Below are 21,133 nucleotides of genomic sequence, written 5' to 3'. Positions count from 1 at the left end.
CATACTAAACCCCATATTTCACCACGAATGAAACAGCGTATTTGCGGCTGTGCCCCACACATTTCCCATTGAAGATAACACATACTATGGAATGTGGGTCAAAGTCCATACCGCTATTACATCACAACAGCCCGTTTACAGTCTCTTGGATATATATTAAGCGATGAACAACTCTTATCCAAAGGCCATACTTCGGCCCTCAATTACCACAGTCCTACTTGACATCCTCTAGCCACTACCCATTTCCGACAACCAAATGGCTCTTGCCGGCAAAGTTGCCCTTATCACGGGCGGTGTTAAGAACCTTGGAGCTCAAAGCGCCCTTGAGTTGGCTGGCGTGGGCGCCAACCTTGCTCTTCACTATCACTCCTCTGATGGTGAAAAGGAGACAGCCGCGCTTGAAGCTGCACTCAAGGAAAAGAACCCTTCAATCAAGGTTTCATTCTACCAAGGCGATCTGACCACTGCAGCTGCAGTGAAGAAATTGTTCCAAGATGTTCTTTGTGACTTCAACCAAGTTGATATTGTGATCAATACTGTGGGAAAGGTACTGAAGAAGCCTATTACGGAGATAAGCGAGGAAGAGTATGACACAATGTTCGCGTAAGTCTCGGGGAAGAACGTTACGATGCCTCTATATGTGCATGGCTAAAGTGTTTTCCTAGGGTAAACTCTAAAACTGCATTCTTTGTCCTCAAAGAAGCGGCTACTCATGTGAGCGATGGCGGGAAGATCATCAGCATTGCCACCGCGCTCCTAGGAGCGTTTACTGGCTACTATACTTCTTACGCTGGTAGCAAAGCTCCCGTCGAGCATTTTACTCGGTGTGTTGCTAGTCCCCTGATGACGAAAGACCTAGTTAACAATGTCCTAGTGGCGTTTGCAAGGAACTTCAATCCCGTAGGATCAGTGTGAACAATGTCGCTCCGGGACCAATGGATACACGTAAGGCTATCCTAAGTGATTTTTCATTCGAGAGATCTAACGTGAGGTTTATAAATAGCGTTCTTCTATCCCCAGGAATCTCCGGAAGCCGTTGAGTTTCATAAAGCGAATGGCATGGGGGGTCGTCTTACCATGATCGAGGACATTGCTCCTATCATCCGCTTCCTCTGCACGGATGGTGCTTGGATTACTGGCCAAACGATTTTCGCCAATGGTGGATACACTACTCGTTGATAGAAGTTTTAGAGCCATCGCAGTAGGGAAATCAAGGTTGATCGCAACTAGTGCTAAGTCTTGACGCCTGTATGCGCGTCTGTATGTGATTAACTCGCCGATGTAGACTAAATAAGAATCCGTCCTTGTCTTAGTAGGTGATGTCCATAATCGGTTTGTGAAGGATCAGGGCAAATGAAAGTGAAGGTGGTGTCTTTCTGCTGGGCTGGATTCCGGTCCAGCTAGATTGACAATACGAAGGTCCAATTCCAGTGACATGGTCAGTACGGGCTTAGAGCATCACAAAGTTATGGTCGGTGATGGGTCGGGACGGATTGTGGGAGTATGCCGAGCAAGCACATGTTCTTGCGCATATTAGTAACAGGTCGCTCGCTAGGGCTCCGAAAGGAATATGAATGAGAGACTTATTCATACTCGCAAACTTAAAATCTCGCAAATTCAAATATATCTATATATATAATTCATATTTAGTCATATACTGAGGGAGCGTACATTGCCGTTCATGTCGACAAGCAACCATAGTTCATGGGCTCAGATTCCATTACACACAATGTACCCCTTTTTGCGATACGAAGTCCTCTTGGATTTGAATATTATCATTATCACAAGCCTGGAATTCTATTTTGACCCGCAATTCCTCAGAATGCAACACCTTGGCACCATAGTTTCGGTTCTCGCCTCGAGGTCGCGGATCTCGGCACGAATATCTGCCATGCAGGCTTCAGGCTTCAGACCTTCCTGGGATAGTAATATATACGCTACTCATGGACAATGATTGGAGTTTACCATACTCAAAATGCAACTACTCGTAGAACCGTAATATGGCATTGAAAATGCTCATGCTAAAGTACTAAATGGGTATCTGAGAGCTTGCGCTAGAATGCTCTTTTACAGAGCGAGAAAGAGTTGCTCACGCGATTTCGCGGTGGGCAACCTCCTGCTGTGCGCGGATCAACTCGACCTCAATAGCGTGCCTCTTTGCCTGGTCTGCTGCACTGGAATTGTCTTTGAAGACATGGTCCATTTGTTCCAGGGTGCGGCCCTTGGTTTCTGGGACGAAGAAGTAGGTCCAGATTCCGGCCAGGACGCAGAATACGGCGAAGAAGACGTAGGCGCCGTAGCCAGTGTTTTGTACGAGAGGGGGTGTGATCAGGCCCTGCAGTGAAAGATTAGTATTCTTGGTGTATGGATAGAGGGGCGATGAAGGAATCTCACGATAATGAAGTTGTTTAACCAGTTAGAACAGGTCGATAGAGCGACACCCTTGGCACGCAGAGAAGAGGGAAAGATTTCTGAGTATGTATATTAGCAGGATATTTTGGTTAAACAGGATAAGCATTCCCATACCGGAAGGCAGTGCCCATGGAATGGGTCCCCAAGAAGCTCCGAAGGAAATCATGTAGAACAGCAGCATGGCCACACTAGCCCATCCCTGAGGCCGATGTGCCGGCCAATTGTTCGAGAACTTGCCAACCAGAATCGCAATGATAATGTGTGAGATGGCCATGAGAGCTGCGCCAACTAGCAGCAGCTTCCGACGACCAACCGAGTCCATGGTCCAAATACTAGTGGTAACACCAACAAGCTGTAGTATATTGAGGACTCCGGACATAATGAGCTGCATGCTCGAGTCGAGACCCATTGTCTTGAAGAGGGTTGGGGAGTAGTAGATGAGAGCATTGATACCAATGAACTATAATATTCATTAGCCCAGTCAACTCGGTGGATCTGTGGAGATACGAACCTGTTGGAAGAAACCCAGTCCAACACCGATATGAGTCCGACGCCAGCATCCCTTCTTGAAGCAATCGGCCCAAGATGCCATTTCCAGCAAAAATGAGTTCTTGGCGCCCTTTTCTTGAAGATTCGGGTGCTTCTCTTTGTTGGTTTCCTGGTGGAAACGTACTTCGGCCTGAATATCCAAGAGCTCTTGGCGAACGCGTCTATCTGTTGGTGGTAGGGAGCGAAGCTTGCTGAGACTCAGGAGTGCTTCCTCGTCGCGACCCTTAGAAGCCAACCAACGCGGGGAGAATGGAAGCATATATACACCGGCAGCGAGGACAAATCCTGGGATCATTTGCAATAGGAATGGGAGACGCCAAGCCCATTCGCCGACCATATAGCGGGTTCCGTAGGTGATCCAGAACGCGATCACGATACCGAGCACGATACACCATTCCTCGAGGACCAGAAGGGTACCACGGCATTCAGGGGGGCCTAAGAAGGAAGAGAACACAATTAACCATGTATACTGGGTGATACAAAGCATCAAAAACAGAGGCACTTACTGATTTCAGAAATATACAACGGTGCAACCATCGACAACATACCAACTCCAAGACCTCCAACGAACCGAGCAACCGTCAACATGGGATATCCGTAAGCAGCAGTCTGCAACACGGAACCAAGCGTAAAGATAGCAACAGCAACAAGAATCGAATAGCGGCGTGAAATCTTATCCGCGATCCAACCCTGATTCAGCGCACCGATCAAAGCACCCAATTCAATCATGGCCGTCAAAAGTCCCTTCCAGAAACCCGCTCCCGATGCGGTCTCCGATACTCGCGGGAATTCAGCGAGGAACTGGTCCATGACGAGAATCACTGACACAACACCCTGGTCATAACCGAACAGCAGCCCTCCTAGTGTTGAGCAGGCTGCACACAGCAACACAAATGGGTTGGCGACTAAACCGCGCATACCGGGTGGCCCGTAGGGCTCGCGGTCGTGTGCGATGTTCCCGGCATGGTGTGAGAAGCCATCTACCACGGGGTCGTGTGATATTTCTTTTGTTACTTCGATTTCATCGGCCATGTCTAAATTGAGGACGGAGGCTGTGATGGAAAGTTGGTCTCTGATTTGGTGCTTTGGTCTGTGAGGCAGAACTGGGCACGAGGTATCATGGAAAGTTTTTATGGTATTTATACTTGCGTGCCCATTTCTCCTGGGATACTTAGGTTTGGTCATGACCCGGGGTGACTTGGGGCCTCGGGCTGCCTCCGGAGTAGACAGCCCAATCAGCAGCAAGCCGGGAGCCAAGTCGGAGTTGAATGACGGAAACCCTGTATGTCTTCATTTTAGTGTACGGACCCGTGGGGATGCGGAGGGGAAACATGGGGGTGGGATCGGCGGTATGCTTGTGGGGGATAGGGCTTCAATTGGTAATCCGGGGGCGGCTATTGTCGTAAGTTTGACCTTTTTGCCATCTAGGCATTCGGCCTTTAAGAGATATGTTGAGCCTTTAGGCTGAGATAGTGGTTTCGACCTCTTTGCTCGGAATGTGCGTGTAATGCGCGCGATCTTGGACAGGCTGATCCTTGCAGACCCGCTTGCTCCAGACCTTTGGTCGGCCAGAAACCCCTCAGATTTCGGCTTGACTCCGGTACTAACTGGTTCCTTTGGTCTCCACTTGATGTTTGAAGTCAGGAAGTCAGGAAGTCTGGGAGATGCGAATATCCGGAGTATCACGTGGTCTTTTACTTGGGCCATCTATGGTGTTTTATGCTGTAGTCCTTCTATGATGTAGTTTTGTATTTTCGCTGTCATATAATTGGGCACAATCCTTGGATATTCACGAGTATATCATATACCAAGTTGGCATTGAATATATGCCAAGCACACAAGTTTTAGTCGAAGTCTATATAACTCGGCCCGGTGTAAGCCGAGTCAGTTGGAGCCGATTCATCCCGTGACGAGAATGAGGTTCACCTGATATGTCTCATATGTCTCCCCCACGGGGAAACTAGAAAGTCCTATAAAAGACCCTCTATAAAGATTATTCGATTATTCATACGGAATTCACCTACCGAGTGGAGACAGAAAAGCGGTCGGCGTCTGCCAAAGCCACAATCTCACGGATTCCAGTTCCCGACTCGACGTCACCTCCAACACCTCCCCCCAGACAATCTCACATTCAATATGGTTTCCTTCGTGGAGGACCTATGGTCCAGCATTTTCACTCCAGGTCCCACCCCAACCCTCCTGATCGCAACCAACGTATCCTTCGCCGCCCTCCAGCTCGTTTTCTTCGCCCTTCTTCTAGCTACATACAGTCTGCACTTTGTCGCGCTCTCCATCATCAGCGCGGGACTATGGTACTCCATCAACTGGTTCGCGGCCGAAGTGCGACTCGCCCAACTGGCTCAGGAGGCTGAAAAGAAGAAGGAAAAAGACCAAGAGGATGACACCCGTGCGCGCGGAGCCAGTGTTGGCAGCGATACTGAGACTGAGGTACTGGCTTCCAAGAAGCAGAATAAGTCTGAGGCTGTCGCGACTGGAAGCACTTCCAGGTTGCAGCCTACCGAGCTGGATTCGAAGAAGAGACCCAGTACTGGTGGTGATGGCTCTGGATATGGAAGCACTGATAGCGAGTGGGAGAAGGTTGATGACACCCGGTCCTGAGGGATGCTGATCGTGAAGTGACTGAGGGTTCTACGGGTCGTGGGATGCTTTCCAGTCCCTGGGCTTCTGATGCGTAGCGCATGGGTAACACAAGGCCGGAGTTGGCCTGTTACGCGCCTTTAGTATACGCGCACTCTGTTCTATTTTGTCTCGATACCCCTTGCTGTGTAGATGGTACAATATACACTTCCATTTTGCTTCGCAATACACAAATAGATTCATGAAGAACAAGAACTTGCATATTATCCGAGTAGAGTGGGGCCTGAAGCTATAGAACTACCCCCACGTGACCACGCGATATCATCTAAACATTCCCCAACTCCAATCCGGTAAAAGACGAACCCAACGGCGCGACACACAAACAAAGCTATACCTCACCATGCCCAATGTCTGATGGTTACAATGCTATCAACCGTTCCCCTCAACGTGGGACGTAGGCGCGTGTTTGGCTCCGTCTTCTCCCCCGCGACCCTAGAAGCCCCGGCGAAGTCGAAGTCAACCCCGAAACACGAAAACGACCAGACACCTACCACCTCCTTCCATAGCTCGACAGGCTCAACTTCGACATTCAAGGCAGACTCATTGCCCAATTCATTTGCCACTGTTGGAGGATCGACAGACTCGCCGGACGAGGAAACATTGGAACAGGCGCGACTTGCGGCGAGCGAATTCTTGTCTGTGCCCAACCTCGGCTTCCAACTGCTCTATGACTACAGGAATACAGATGGGAGTGAAGTGCTGAAGCAATGGAACCGGCTCAGCCCGCCGTCGAAGGAGACAGCAGAGGCGCTGGACTGCCTAGTGCGGAATTGTCCGTGGACGCTGTTTGATGGATATGGTTGTGATATTCGGAGGCATTTTCTGGTTAATCTTCGGGATGGGCTGTCCGAGGTAGGTTGCCTGCTGTCTGTGATTATTCCCGCTACATGTGCTGACTGTATTATAGCTTCTTGGGAGCTCGGAGAAGGATGGTCTTCTCCGGACCATCGTTGACTGCTTACAGCTTGCCCGTCGAATCTACCTCGCGCCCGTCGTGCACTACCTTCTTCCTCTGATTCCGACACCCCACCAAGCCGGGTTCTTGGCTCAATTACAACGGGCCTTTCATACGGTCGTTTCATATTCTCTGCCATGGCGGCAGATTTCACCGCTTCTTGCAAACGAACTCACGCGAGATGCTGTCACTATTTTGGGTATTGATACCGTGGATGGGGATTTGGATATGGAGAAAATGAGCGTTGATGAGATGGAGGTTGATCGAGCATATTCCGTCTCGTACAAAGACTGGAGGCAAGAAACCACTGAGGCTCGAGCACACATGATGGTTGAGGGGGAAGACCATCGAGTGACAGTTGCCCGAGATCGACTTCTAGCTTTCCTCAATGGTCTGCAGCTCGTTGGACTTGGTGCCGAAAAAGCCCAGAAGGTGTTTGCGAAGGTGATGAATGTTATGATGTCGGACTTCATTTCTGCTGCATACACCGGCCAGTGGGACGCACCAACATCAGCGCCACAACACCTGCGACAATGGATAGAGAATGTCTTCGCCCGGCTCGCGGTACAGGTCTTGGCTATCATTCATTCCGAACAATCAGGAACCCAGACTGGGGCCTTGGATGTGAGCTTTGGTGATGTGGAAAAGTGGCAGGATATGGGAATCGCCCGCTTAGGTGCGCTTCGGGTTAGTGAGCTTTTCGACGTGGTCGTCGAATGGCCTGCGAGCAGTGGAGCGGTGGAAGATCTGCGGCACTTCACTACACATACTACGTCGAGAACACATGTTACGCAGTCATTTATCAATATGCTGCAACAACGGTTGCTGCATCCTGGAGCTTCCACTGTCGAAATCTTACAGGTGTACATCTCCATCATTCGAGCCTTCCATCTACTCGACCCCAAGGGTGTTCTGCTTGATCGTATCGCTCGACCTATCAGACGTTACCTGAGAGATCGCGATGATACCGTCAAGGTCATTGTCGGTGGCCTGTTGGCGGACTCTACAACGGCCAATGCAGGTGACACTTTGTCAGAACTATCGACAGAGCTGACCAAGGTACACCAGCACTCCATGCGGAGCAACAAGGGCGAACTGGACTTTGACGACTTGAACTGGGTACCTGATCCAGTGGATGCAGCTCCGGACTATCGAAAGTCAAAGAGCGTCGATGTCATTGACAGCCTGGTCAGCCTGTTCGACTCGAAAGAGACTTTTGTGAAGGAAATGCAGACTCTCCTCGCAGACCGCCTGATTCAGAACCGCAAAAACTATGACCAGGAAATCACAGTCCTGGAACTCCTCAAGGTCCGATTCGGCGACTCAGCACTGCAAGCGTGCGAGGTCATGCTCCGGGATATCTCAGATTCCAGACGTCTCAACATCTCCGTGCAGAAGCAGAGCCATTCAAAGCCTCGCTCAGCCGCCATGGCCAACAGACATGTGCAACCAGAGTCCACAGAACTCCACGCCAAGATTCTATCTCGCTTCTTCTGGCCCGAGATCCAGGAACAAGAATTCAAGGTCCCCCACGAAATCGCCAAGCTACAAGAAAGCTACGCCACCGGCTTCGAAGCCCTCAAAGCCTCGCGCAAACTCAACTGGCGCAACGGCTTAGGCCAAGTAACAGTCGAACTCGAGCTAGAAAACCACAGCTTCGTCGGCGAAGTCACAACCTGGCAAGCAACGGTAATCTACGCCTTCAACTCCGACACCGACACCGATACGGATCCCAACGAGCCAGTCACAAAAACAATCACCGAACTATCCGACACTCTGTCAATGACCCCAGCCCTAGTTCGCAGCGCCTGCTTATTCTGGGTAAGCAAACGCATCCTAACAGAACCCCACCGCGACACCTTCCGTGTTCTGGAAATCCTACCCAGCGAAGACGCAGCCCAAACCTCCGCCGGAGGCGGCATCACCGGTCCCGAAGGCGCAGAAGGCGAAGACGCCGACGGCGCCAATGCAGCGGCAGCAGCAGAAGCAGCGGCAGCTGCTGCAGCGAAAGAATCTGCCGAAGCGGCTGCTATGGAGAAGATGAATTTGCATTGGCAATTTATTGTTGGCATGCTTACGAATCAGGGTCCTATGCCGTTGCAGAATATTGTTATGATGCTGAAGATTGTCGTTCCTGGTGGGTTTCCGTTTAGTAATGAGGAGCTGAGGGAGTTCCTTGGGGGTATGGTTTCTAGGGGCAAGTTGGAGGTTGTCAGTGGTGGCAGTTATAAGATTGTGCATTAGGTTACTGTTACGAAGTATTTTTTGGCGTTGGGAGGTGGTGCATTGTGCATGGATACCCAGATCAATGATTTATGATTTATTTATTTTGTCCAAGTACAGCAGTTTTCGGAATCAGCTATATTCCACCCATGTTGTTTCCTTCTGAACAACTTCGTCATAGCCAAACCAAATCCATAAAAGAAGAAAAAAAGGTATCATTCTCATAACCAAAGCATACACATATACACAAACTACCTCCCAAACTACTCAGCATCCAAAGGCGCGACAGGCGCCTGATCATCAACCTGGATACCCCCCCTCTTCTTCTCATTACTATCCCAAAAGGCAACCTCCAGCCACCCTCCTCCTCAGGCGTAGCCAACCAAAGCCGCATAAGATGCCTTCTCGGCTTAGGCGGCGCATGATCCGTGTAAGCCGTCCGCGCATGCAAAATATGCGCATTAGACAGGAACTGAATATCCCCAATATCAAGAACCATATGCAACGAAAGCCGCACACAAGTCTCCTCCAGGACCTTCAATGCCTCGAGTTGCTCTGCGCTCAGAGGGGGAATGATGCCTGCGTCGCTGAAGCGGCCCAGAGAGCGGACGTAGTACGGGTCCCATTTTGTGTAGACGCGCGGCTCGATGCCTGTTTCGGCTGCGCTGCGCTCTAGGTAGATTACACTTGTGCGGATGAATTCTTCTTGGCCGGTTGAGGTTTCGCCTTTGCGGTCGAAGTACCAGATTGGGGAGATTAGGGTTTTTAGGACGTCTGGACGTTCGGCTGCGAGGGTGTTGTAGACGTTGTGGGAGGAAACTAGGTCGCTTTCGCCGCCTTCTAGGGCTTTGGCTATGCAGAGGAGGCCGACTATGTCTGAGTCGTCGGCGTGGAAGTATTGGCTATTTTTATATGCGGTAAGTAAAGGCTCTTTTTCTTTCTTGCTTGCTTGTTTCTAATAGGGTAAGATACATACCGAGCATTGGTACGGTAAATCCGGACCTTATCGATCTGCGTCGAATCCTCGCCGAGATCCTTGACGTGGCCGAGTACATGGCCGCGACTGTTTTGGCTGACGAAGTAGCCGAGGTATGTACCCAGGCCCATGTATGCCACGGCAGACTTGTGGTTACCCCATTTCTGGACAGGGAAGCCCTTGAATAGAATAAAGCCCTTTCCGTCAATGAGATCTGCGCGTAGCTTGTGGAGATACTCTGCTAGCTTTGGGAGTTGGAAATTGCTCTATACAACAAATAGAATCATGTTAGCTTTAACTCTTGTCTTTTCTTTTCTCCTCCCTAGACTTAATATCTCACCTTGGAAATGCCAGTCAAAGGTGTCTTAGAAGCAAGGAAAGCATCTGCCGCAGCACTCAGTTCGGCTACCTGCTCCTCATTGAAAGTATGCGTCCATTTCTCCGGGTTCTCGCGGTAATCCTCGGCTTTCCAGACAGTAGGGCCGGTAATCTGGCGCGGGAACTGGTCGAAGGGAACGAGCTCGTCGTAGAGAGGGGGTGTTGCCCGGTAGTTTTTAGCCCATCTGGGAAGATATCCTTGGAGATAGGACCACCTAGGTTGTGCGGAGCTGTTGGGAGGTCGCCTGTAAGAGCGGGTGCCATTTTGGAGGGCTTGTAGGGCAGGGAAAGGAAGTGGTGTGGCTATAGAGTCATGTATGACGAGGGTCCTCGGGTTATTTATACTTATGTTACATGTGCTATGAAACGGTGATAATCCGTGATAATCAGTGAGGAATGATGTGGATTGTATGGCGTGCGAGATCCACCGAATAACTTTGGAATAGCTGTTTATGTAGGATATAGGTATTGTTAAGTGACCAAATTGAGCTGATTGGGAGGTTTGCGGCGAGATGGCGCAATTTGCGGGGTTCGATGTTGTGATGGCAAGGGCCGATCACGAATATTTTGTCAGGGTAGGAGTAGATGTTAGTCCGAGATTTAAGAGTATATTAGCAGAGTACAGTATAGTAGTATAGTAGTACTCCGTATAAGTTAATATAGAGTATGCATGTAGTCGATGTCAGTGAAATAAGTATAATGTGACGTTGACTCCTGGCTATGTGGTGAGCCGCAATGGAGGCTTACAGCACCCACGTTACACTACACTCTACACTCTACATTATTCGGTACGCGTCTATCCTATTGTTGCGTAATTCTCGGCCGATATCTTATATAGCTCCATCCCATGAAATACCGAATCGACCTTGGCACGCAGCGAACCAGCATGCTGCATATCGAAGACGCAACTTTATCCTGATCGAGAACCCACCTAGTCGATCATCTCATGCAAAATCAGGAACAATCTATCGGTCGAGAAGTGACTTCGGCTTTTGTTCGCTGGCTTATGGCAGGTTTTTAGCGCTAAAATCGCATGGTCTCGTCTACAGGCGGGTCCCTCAGGAAAGTTCTTGGTTTTTTGTCCTTAATCTATCCGTCGCATCTCTACCTAACCCCTTGGACTATCGCTTGACTTAGTGAAAGATCATCTGTTAATGTGTTGAAAGGTGGTCTGCATTTTATACCTTGAAGCGCCTATCCAAGCTACAGGACCAGAACCTGGCAAGCGAAGCAACAGAGGCCTGGCATCACAGGCATAATCCTGGCATCAGGCATATTTAATATTTTTTCACACTCACTGCTATAGCCTACAAAGGGAAATTTTGAAGCTATTACCACCTTTTACTAGCCGGAGAGAATCATCTCTTATTCGGCTTTCTATGGCGTTGAGAATTGCTACCCAGCTAACCCCACAAATCAATTGCCATAGCCTTTAGGTGATTTCATATCTATTTCACTCCATATCCCTGTCTTCAACTCCACATGAGCTTATATCCTTCATTCTGTTACTAACAGAACGACGGACCAACCAGATGCTCTTCCGACAAGGATTCGATTTCCTCATTGGGAAATGGCAGGTCCACCAGATGACTCAGAGAAATTCTGATTAGGTATGTCGATGCGATCTGGGTATCAAGTTCTTTTGGGGCATATATACATTCGTCGTTCTTTTTGTACATATCTTAAAACACATATTCCTTATGGCGAACAACATCCACGTCGCCGTGCTAGACGCAGACATCCCCTGCTTATCAGTATACAAAGAGCGGGGTCTATACAGCTCTCAATTCCGCGTCCTCCTCCAAGCAGCAGCGGAACGCCTGAACAAAAGCGCAGACACAACCCTCCAATATGGCCCACTAGCCGTGAACGTAACGGCCTTCGACGCCGTAGGCAGGACCCTACCACCGCTCGAGACTCTCCGAAACAGTCCCAAGATCCCAGCAGAGCCTCATACCGGCGGACCACTTGGCCCGATAGATGCAATTCTAATCACAGGCTCCGCATCCTCAGCCTACGAAGACCTACCCTGGATCCACGAGCTGCAAGCCTTCATCCAATCAGTACATGCAGACTACCCGCACGTTAAGATCTTCGGCTCCTGCTTCGGTCACCAGATCATAGCCGAATCACTTCTCTCCAAGGACCAAACCTCACTGGAATCATCATTCCACGTCGCGCACTCACAGACTGGCTTCGAAATGGGTATCCAGCCTATCACTCTCGACCCGTCATTCACGGCGCGCTTCCCGCCTCTTGCGCGTGCTTCGGCACTGGGTTCATTCCGGATTCAGCTAATCCATGGTGATAGGGTAGTTCCTACGCCTGAAGCTGTTGCAGCTACTGGGAAGACGGATGTTTCTTTGCCGGCTCCATGGTGTAATATTGGGAATAGTGCGCAGTGCGCTATTCAGGGTCTTTATAACCCCGGCCGGGTTTTGACGTATCAAGGTCATTTTGAGTTTGATACTTTTGTTAATGGGGAGCTTTCGCAAGAATTTGGAAGGAGAGCGAATTGGCCGGCTGATGTAGTTGCTGGGTATTTGGAGTTGATTAATCGTTCACTTGTTCCTGGCATGGATGATGATGATGATTCCAAGGCTGCTGCTGAAGCTGTGCTGCTGTTCTTTGCTGGTGAAGATTTGGAAGGACAGGGGATTGGGCTTACTTTGCCTGGTAGTGGTTTACTTACTCCTCCGTTGGGTTGAGGTCATCTGCAGGATTGATTTAATGTGGCCTGGACATTATAGAAATAGAATTAATAGTCATAAAGTACTATATTAAAATTTGTCTCGTTCACGGTATTATAGCTCCTTCGGTGGACCAAAGTCAGCATCCCCCAATTTCCACAGTAAATTCCCATTGCTGTGTGGTCCTCAGCATCCCTGCCGTTTGGAATAGACTTCTTCCCAATTTCGTGCCATTTTTGGGGATTGATAGAGCCTTGGCGCACATTTAGGGCAGGAGGCGACAGTGGATTGAGAGAGCAGTGACATCTTTATAAAAGGAGGCGTAGGAGATGATCTCGTCGAGGATTTTCAATGGAAGAGAGAGTAATGGTATTGTTGTCTGTGTCGTTACTCCGAGTTTGCGGTTCATTTAGGCTATGGGGTGCGGGCCAGAAGAGGACTAGCTTGGTTGAACAGCTACGCCAGTAGCACACAATGAGGGATGTTATGTTTGGTTACAGGTAAGGGTTAGGGTGATCGTTGTACCCTAGGCCTTAATTTGGTGAATTCTCACATTCTATATGTATAAGCGTATCAAACGAATAGAGTCAATTGGAAATGGTCTCAGGAGATCAAGTCTCTGTTACAGCTCGTTCGGTGGTGTCCTTTCCCGACACGAAGCTACTGTTGTCCGGCTCTGACGAGGCAATGTGCAACAAGACATGGCAATAGGCGCCCTACGGTGTATTCGGGGACTTGTACGGGGTGTTCAGCGGCGTCGGTTCCTCTCAGGGTACTGCAAACTTGACATAGTTCTAAGAGCAACGATCAGCTACCGCAAGGGTCCTTTAGTATTTTCTTATCGAATTAATCAACTCAACAAGAGTATCCCCCCGTCATCTTGCGACATGTGTTATGCCAAATTTCCTCACCGGCGCATGTCACATTAGCCATTCTTAAACAACTCAGTCCAGTAGTCATCATGTTGATAGATTGATTCAATCTCGCCTTCGTACTCTTGGAGGACCTTGAGGCGTCGCGTACTGCCTTTGGGAGTTGTGCTGAATGGTTTCTCTGGTTTCGCCATTCCAATCCTCATCCGCCCAATTTGAGCATTAGAAGGAGCGAGAATATTTGCTTTCTCAACTGTAGACCAAAGGATATCGACGAGCTCTGAGAGTGGTTTTCCGTGGTCCCAGTGGTTCCAATTAGGCTCGACAAGTAGACCAATAAGAGGTTTTCCTTGTCCGAAAACCATGGCGCGTGAAGTCAACGGGTGGCCTTCAATTATCTTCTCCATTGGCACGGGATTCAACTTTTGCCCGTTGCTCAGGGAGATGGTTTCATCGGACCGGCCTTGGAATTTCCATAGATTTGGTCTTGACGGGTGAGGGCTGAAAAGATCCTTGGTGTGATATTCAGAAATGTCCGGGAAGGTATGAGTGTTGCCATGTAATTCACGCGTAGCTTCACGAGGAATCACTAGTTCAAACAGATCTTCGCCGACTTGCTCCATCCGAAGTGTAAAGTTAGGGTTCCACTCGAAGTAGTCCCAGTTGCTCTTATCCTCAGGGACAAGTGACAGCACTAGGCCAAGTTCACTCGCACCCATGACGGAAGTAAGGTTTATCCTTTCGCTCAAGACACGTCCAACTTCAGGCGCTAAGGATGCACCACCAATGTAGACCATTTTCAGGTGTGAAAGGGCCTCTAGAGAGGAGCCTGACTTACTTACTTCTTCCACCAGGGTTGGCGTGAGAACTGCCACGCTAGGTTGCGATCGTTTGATCAGTTCCACCAACTGAGCACCATCAAGAGGATTCACCAGGCTTGAGCAAACAAAAGGCGTACTATTGAACACTGACAAAGTTTCCGCGAATATGCCCATGATATGAGACAGTGATGTGGTGGGAAAAAAGAGGTCGTCACGACCTAGTCGACCGGGCACAGCAGACTCCCTTCCAGGGGGTACAGGCACATGTGACTGGGCATCCATACAGCCAAGAAAGCCATGTGTCAGCTTAATTGCCTTGGGCATTCCTAGAAAGGTGTCAGCAAGGAGTTCTACCATGATGTAGCTGTTTCGATATTCCCTACCCGTTGTTCCTGAGCTATGAATGATAACTGCAGTTTCATCTTCGACCTGGGAATAGGTTTTCTGGAAGAAGCATTCCGGAGGAGAGCCTTCTAACATCCTTCCAAGGGTCGGCACTTCGAGTAATTTCAAGTCTCCTACAGTTGACTTGATCTTGTGGGCCTGTTCTGCCAATTCCTGGCTAAACAAAATCCCTGAACATCCAGTCTGATTGATGAGATGCACGTGCGCCTCAATGGAGTTTCCGGTTGAGGACAGCAAAGGCTTTGATAGTCAGACCATCATCCCAAAAACTTGCGTTGATTATCACTTACAACCCGACCTGTCTTGTGACAAGAAATTATAAACACAAGATATCGTGCATCGTTGTTCCCGAGGTACATGATGACCTCCTGGTCATCATGTTGGCCAAATCTCTGGTCAATTAGATTCGCCATATGCCTGGTAGCTTTTGAAAGTCCATTGACATCGAAGTTAACAAAGCCGTCAGAGGAAAGGGAGCTATCTGAGACTTTGCAGATAACTCGCCCTGGGTCTTTGTTCGCCAAAAAGTCCACCACAGTGGCCATGGTTCTCTTTCCTGGGGTCTCGACCTCAGAAGCCATTGTAGGTAATTCTTGGGCAAAAATAGGGCGAAGGTACTTGGACAAGGTTGAAAAAGTAATTTGATACTGGGCAAAAGGGCTCGAAGAAGCACTTTTTATATGGCCAGCCGGAAACGTAGATACTTCTAGTTTCCGGGAGCTCTGTCTCCGATGATGTAGCCATGTATCTCCACATCCGAGTGTATGACTAGGGCGTGGGGATTCATCTAACCTAAATTTGGGTCAAAGTTCGTCCAAGCAAGGACCGAACAAGAACGCCTTCCGCTCAATTTGTTTGACGATCGAAAGTGTGCCGAGTTCCGTGCTCAATTCAAATATGCAAGCATAACGCGCAATTATTTAACGCCACCTGGATACTACAAAATGATCGCCGCCCTAGTAACAACCTCTGTGGATCCAGTATCTGAGCTTCGCATCCCCTCTCACTACCACCTATCGTGCTCCACTGCCTAGTTATGCCAGACTGGAAACCATAGATTTGGTTTCATGCAAAAGGTCAGCCTCCGCTAGATAGAGCCACTTTCAGTGCTCCACTCAGGATTTACGGCATTTGCATCACGTTAGACAGATTTACAACCGGAGACGTGAGGGGGCTCTCCGCAACACACAACAGCACGCCTGATACTGTCACTACGCATGTGGCCGGGCATTTCTTCCGCACCTTTTTGCACACTTTTGAGCCCCACAGGCCCCTCTGAGCTTTCGATAGACTTACATTTGGAGCAAGAAAACACATTGTATCATTTCAAGCAACCCACATTAGCCACAGGGGCTTCTCATCACCGCAAACTCAGTATGGGTGGATTTGCTTCACTGCCATCGCTTTCGAAATGTGAGTACACCTTGCTCCAAGCTTGAACATTCTAGGCCTCATGACATTCAAAGAATTAGTAGATTTGCTGGTTTCATCACTCATAATTTATAAACTAGGTTTTCGCTTGGCAGCGTTCATTTATTCCATTGCCTTGTCCTTCAGAGGTCATAGACAACCCATTGTCACCCGTGTCACGGCATAGATCTGTGGTGACAGTGTCGATCTGTTTAGTTAATTTATTGTCGAATCCACCTTAGCCAGGTGTTCTCCGATTCGTTGACAGATGAGCTTGACTCTGCATGAATGTGGGAGTCTCTGGTCTACTTCTGCCTGGGAATTATGGAGAATCGAATAACCAGTGTGGCTGAAGGCACCTATACTTATCCGGGCTGGCAAGCATCTCTATCCTCCTAAATCAGCTTATCTGCATCACACCTGATGAGCCCACTCATACTTTATGGTACTACCATTTGACCATGAGGGTTCGAGACATGCAAGGAGTCGTTTGGCTGATGCGGGTCAGACTATCCTAGGTGATGATCACCGTCTTCTCAAGAGCAAAATAATCCCAGGCCGTGCCGAGTTCCGATAAATTATGCACGTAAATCGCAGCCACGTAGCAATGCACAACGTGAATCAGCTGGGTTCAAACAACATCATAGGACCTGCTATGAATGGCCTTTTGGATGCATGCTAGGCTACTTCTGGAATGTTTCTACAATGTAACGCTTGCTAACATTTGTAGACATACGCGCAGTGATGTGGGTGCCTCATACATCAAGTGATGGCTAGTGTATATATTGATCCTTCCTCCATCCCAAGGTTCTGCCAGTTCCTCAACATGACTGCTTCGACATGACTAAAGAAGACCTCAATGCAATTCGCATACAACTGTCAAGTCTTCTCCGCCACTTGAATATTTGTGGCCATGTGCTACGGTGCATTACTCAAAAGCATCTTGAGATGCCTGTTCCACTCTTAGTCAATGGTGTGTCTCGGGACGGTAAGGATCCGAGGATGAGGTCCGACCATCTCGGAATCTTGGTGTCTCCGAACATGATAATGCCGGCTAATTGTGCTTTTGGCGCGGCCCGGCTTGAAGAAAGTCTCGGCGCCCGAAGGCTTGGCGATAGGCGGGTTCCACGTATCCAAGATATGCCCAGGTAGAGGGGTGTGCATGACCCGCACGTTACCTCCCTTAGACAGTCCTTGTAGTATTGTGGACCAGCTTTAGTGGCTTGGCAAGAAGTTTTGCTCCCGGTCGATCGAAGAGTCGATATGGTAGCCCATCATGACACATGGCCATGGCACAAGCTTTGTCCGGATTCCTACACCGCGGTATGTTGTGTTTGCATCTATGTCTCACTCTAAATACGTAAACGCCAGGTACAAACAAGGCATAAATAGCGAGACCTTGCCCGTAAAATGTTGCAATACATCAATGCCTGGACGAGTGGTTTTATAGTCAAACAGGAAACATGAGCCACAAAAGCAGTACTGTTGCCTCCCCTGGCAAAGTGGCCTTTGTCACTGGCGCGAACGGTATCAGTGGCCATGCCATCATCGAACATCTCATTCGAACACCTGATTCAGCCTGGTCAGTCAGTTTTCTTGCGTGAAAGTGAAAATTACTAAGTTTTTGACAGGTCCAAAATCATCGTCACCTCACGGAGACAACTTCCATCGTCATGGGTGGACCCTCGAGTGGAATTTGTGGCCCTTGACTTCTTGAAGCCGGCGGAGACTATCTTGAACGAGATCAAGACAATCTGCGCAGACGTCACACACGCCTATTTCACCTCCTACATCCACTCTATGGACTTCTCCACGCTTGCCGAGAAGAACTGTCCTCTTTTCCGTAACTTTCTGGAGGCTGTTGATGCGGCGTGCCCTAAGCTTGAACGGGTGTGTCTCCAAACTGGTGGTAAAGTAAGTACTAGAAAACTCTATAGAGAGTGTTACTTCTAACAGTTAATAGCACTATGGCATGATGTTCCGGGAGTTTTCCACGCCTTTCCATGAAGATACTCCACGGTATGAGGGCCCCGGGTCCGAGTCGATCTTTTACTATGAGCAGGAAGATGACCTAGCGAGGGTACAAAAACGTCGCAACTCGTGGCATTACAATGTCATTCGCCCAATGGGAATTATCGGATACACTCCTCAATGCAAGTTCACTATTATCCGAAACTCAACATCCTCACTGACTTTGGCGACTAGTCAATGGTATGAACGAAGTTGTTCCGCTCGCTCAGTACTTCCTTATCTGCCGGGAGCTCGGTGAGACTCCCAGGTGGCCAGGAAATCTTCGAAACTACCATCGAGTTGAGGATCAATCCTATGCTCCTAGCATTGCCGACCTCACGGTGTGGGCGACAACCCAAGAACACTGTCGAGATGAAGCTTTTAACCACACGAACGGTGATGTCATCATGTTCAAGTTCCTTTGGACACATCTCGCAAAACATTTCGACGTTGAAGTTCCTAGTTACTCTTCTATGCCGGATAGAGACGAGCCAGAGCTTGACTTGGTAGAATGGGCACGTGATAAAAAAGAAGTATGGGAAAGGATTGTGGCCAAGTATGGTGGCCGAGTTGACTCCTTCCAACTTGACGGCTTTGCCATGCTGAACTGGGGCTTCAACCCGTCAATTACCATCAAGACCCCATTCATGAGCACTGTTGGCAAGGCTCGCAAGTTTGGTTGGAATCGTATCGATGATTCTTACGAGGCTTACGACCGCTCATTCCAATCCTACGAAAATACAGGCATTCTGCCTAACCCCCGCCGCCCCTTGCACTAAATTGAGCTCCCGCGGGTGAAATGGTTGGAAGAGTTTCGCTTAGATAGCTCACATCTGCTTGAAAAAGAAGAATGAACCAATTATAAATAGGCAGTTTGATCTTTACTATTGTAAATTTGGTAACTAGATGTTCAAGTCCCATGTATGATAAACGGTGGTCGGAGACTGTGTTCTTAAAAAGTTTTCGGGGCTTGCTAAGTTGGGGATTGGATGCTCGTGAGGCAGGAATGAAAGCCAAAGCTTCACTTGTTAGTTAGTTGTGCTTCATTATTTAAATCATGCTCAATTGGTGTTTTGAAAAGGCTTCCGAGGTCGCTCAGCGATTTTAATGGATCACTATCTGCCTGGTTGGTTCCAGCGATGTCCAGCCGTAACGAGATAAGAATCTATGTCTTAGTAATCAGGCTTGGGGGTCCCAGGGTAGGGTGAAAACTTTTGACATCTAAAAAGCGGAATAGGTTCAGCTTTTCGCAGAATAGCTGTGGGTCAAGCCAAGTTTTCTCAAGGCAATAGTGTCGAGCCCCGCTTTACGCCTTGGCCATAGGAAAGTGCTACAACGGCCCGCGCCATAGTAGAAAAATCTCTTCCGTTTGTGATGGTAACCGATCCGATCAAGCGGTGTTGAACAGGCCGCCAAGCACTTCGGATATACGGCATTGCCTTTGTCAGACACCGATCAACGCAAGAGTGCCATTTTGGAAGTACATAGACGCATATAGTGGAACATACCATGTTCCCATACTCGAGATCTTAGACCAACAGAATTTGCTTTGACTGTGGGGCAAAATTAGCACTGTGGAGAATGTATAACACTAAGTTTTCGACGCACAGGACACAAGAATAGCCTTATCTGACAATACCCTTGCAACCTAGACAGCCGATGGTTTATGGCTTTACTGGTCTCTGAGATCACGCATTTTCTTTTGAAAAGGACAGTGGTCATTTTTCGTCTTCCCAGCCTTGCAGTGCGGACACTCTCGACCATGCGTGATAAACAGGAGATGAAGGGCGTATTTATGCTCGTCAGGAATTCTTGTTTCCAGATGTGCGCGGGCCTCTTCTGCCGTGGCCTGCATTGGCCTCCACCCAAGACGGCCGGTAATGCGATAGATGTGTGTATCAACCACGAATTTTTGCCGCTGCAAGGTCATTGCTAGCACGCAACTGGCTGTCTTCGGTCCAACTCCATTGTAACTGAGCAAGACCTTCATGCCCTCCTCATCCTCAAGCGACCCAAGATGGTTCAAGCTATACAGATCGTGCTCTGTCTTCACCTGGTGCAACATAGACATGAGCATTTTGGCCTTTCTGACATGGAGTCCCCCACAGGGAAGCACATTCCGAAGTTTGGTCTCGCCACCGTGGACAATGGCTTGATAATTTGTCCAAGAACCTGTCGAATGGCGTTCCGCTCATTCGTAGCCTGGCAAAGGACAGCATACACGAGGCCGTCTAGAGGGTCCGAGAAAGTGCTGGGTGGATCAAACCCGTCAGCATTCATCGCATTCGCAGCGGCCGGATCGCGGTCACCGTGAAGTGCTGCCAGGGTATCGTGTGCAAGTTTGCACTCGTTCGTAGACGGACGATAGTGGTCCGGAAAGGCGGTCCATGTTGCGAAGCGCTCATATTGAACCCACTTCTTTGAGGGTCGTGTCTCGGCGGTGAAGGTAGCGACTGGAGATTTGGGCTCGAAAGCCCGTTTCGAATGTCGAAGTGATGCCCGTGTGCTTAGAGGAGGACGAGACATAAGTGGCGACCAGCGTGGTGAGATCCTTGAAACGACCAAAATGGAACCTAAGTCTACATATTTGAACTTGGTAGAGCCTTCAAGATACGAGAGATGGTCTGCATACAACGAAGTGCAAGGTAGCAAAATTTTTGGCCAGCCATCTCATCGATCGATCGCAGCAAACTAGCCATGACGTCGTCAGTTTCTACAATGTTCACTAGTTCCCGTCCTACGCAAGATTGACTGACCGACGTCATTGTCCAAAG

The 21,133-nt window shown here is 49.0% G+C and overlaps 9 protein-coding genes across 9 annotated transcripts; 5 read left to right on the top strand and 4 right to left on the bottom strand.

Moving 5' to 3' along the window:
- Positions 1-256: 256 nt before the first annotated feature.
- On the top strand, positions 257-1,179 carry N7446_011439 (uncharacterized protein; the record flags this gene model as incomplete). Its single annotated transcript, XM_058520181.1, has 4 exons — positions 257-603; positions 666-824; positions 875-945; positions 1,004-1,179. 4 exons carry the CDS (start codon positions 257-259, stop codon positions 1,177-1,179), a joined length of 753 nt encoding a protein of 250 aa, XP_058367705.1.
- Positions 1,180-2,089: 910 nt separating this feature from the next.
- Positions 2,090-3,993, bottom strand: N7446_011438 (sugar porter family MFS transporter; the record flags this gene model as incomplete). Its single annotated transcript, XM_058520180.1, has 5 exons — positions 2,090-2,335; positions 2,395-2,471; positions 2,527-2,872; positions 2,924-3,396; positions 3,468-3,993. The coding sequence occupies 5 exons, from the start codon at positions 3,991-3,993 to the stop codon at positions 2,090-2,092; spliced, it is 1,668 nt and encodes a 555-aa protein (XP_058367704.1).
- Positions 3,994-5,097: 1,104 nt separating this feature from the next.
- Positions 5,098-5,580, top strand: N7446_011437 (V-type ATPase assembly factor PKR1; the record flags this gene model as incomplete). Its single annotated transcript, XM_058520179.1, has 1 exon — positions 5,098-5,580. One exon carries the CDS (start codon positions 5,098-5,100, stop codon positions 5,578-5,580), a length of 483 nt encoding a protein of 160 aa, XP_058367703.1.
- Positions 5,581-5,973: 393 nt separating this feature from the next.
- On the top strand, positions 5,974-8,818 carry N7446_011436 (anaphase promoting complex subunit 2; the record flags this gene model as incomplete). Its single annotated transcript, XM_058520178.1, has 2 exons — positions 5,974-6,471; positions 6,527-8,818. The coding sequence occupies 2 exons, from the start codon at positions 5,974-5,976 to the stop codon at positions 8,816-8,818; spliced, it is 2,790 nt and encodes a 929-aa protein (XP_058367702.1).
- A 242-nt stretch (positions 8,819-9,060) lies between these two features.
- N7446_011435 (TauD/TfdA family dioxygenase) lies at positions 9,061-11,046 on the bottom strand (the record flags this gene model as incomplete). The annotated part of the gene is made up of 5 exons (XM_058520177.1): positions 9,061-9,130; positions 9,181-9,699; positions 9,774-10,039; positions 10,114-10,454; positions 11,034-11,046. 5 exons carry the CDS (start codon positions 11,044-11,046, stop codon positions 9,061-9,063), a joined length of 1,209 nt encoding a protein of 402 aa, XP_058367701.1.
- Positions 11,047-11,851: 805 nt separating this feature from the next.
- N7446_011434 (type 1 glutamine amidotransferase) lies at positions 11,852-12,859 on the top strand (the record flags this gene model as incomplete). The annotated part of the gene is made up of 1 exon (XM_058520176.1): positions 11,852-12,859. The coding sequence occupies one exon, from the start codon at positions 11,852-11,854 to the stop codon at positions 12,857-12,859; it is 1,008 nt and encodes a 335-aa protein (XP_058367700.1).
- A 907-nt stretch (positions 12,860-13,766) lies between these two features.
- On the bottom strand, positions 13,767-15,520 carry N7446_011433 (uncharacterized protein; the record flags this gene model as incomplete). Its single annotated transcript, XM_058520175.1, has 3 exons — positions 13,767-14,860; positions 14,918-15,179; positions 15,230-15,520. The coding sequence occupies 3 exons, from the start codon at positions 15,518-15,520 to the stop codon at positions 13,767-13,769; spliced, it is 1,647 nt and encodes a 548-aa protein (XP_058367699.1).
- Positions 15,521-17,812: 2,292 nt separating this feature from the next.
- On the top strand, positions 17,813-19,138 carry N7446_011432 (SDR family oxidoreductase; the record flags this gene model as incomplete). The annotated part of the gene is made up of 4 exons (XM_058520174.1): positions 17,813-17,931; positions 17,981-18,263; positions 18,313-18,502; positions 18,555-19,138. 4 exons carry the CDS (start codon positions 17,813-17,815, stop codon positions 19,136-19,138), a joined length of 1,176 nt encoding a protein of 391 aa, XP_058367698.1.
- An 893-nt stretch (positions 19,139-20,031) lies between these two features.
- Positions 20,032-20,885, bottom strand: N7446_011431 (endonuclease III domain-containing protein; the record flags this gene model as incomplete). Its single annotated transcript, XM_058520173.1, has 2 exons — positions 20,032-20,412; positions 20,466-20,885. 2 exons carry the CDS (start codon positions 20,883-20,885, stop codon positions 20,032-20,034), a joined length of 801 nt encoding a protein of 266 aa, XP_058367697.1.
- Positions 20,886-21,133: the final 248 nt, after the last annotated feature.

The sequence above is a fragment of the Penicillium canescens genome (genome assembly GCF_028828765.1).
Source record: "Penicillium canescens strain IBT 15451 chromosome Unknown utg000008l_segment0_segment0, whole genome shotgun sequence".
NCBI lineage: Eukaryota > Fungi > Ascomycota > Eurotiomycetes > Eurotiales > Aspergillaceae > Penicillium > Penicillium canescens.
This window is presented reverse-complemented; position numbering and strand designations above follow the sequence as displayed.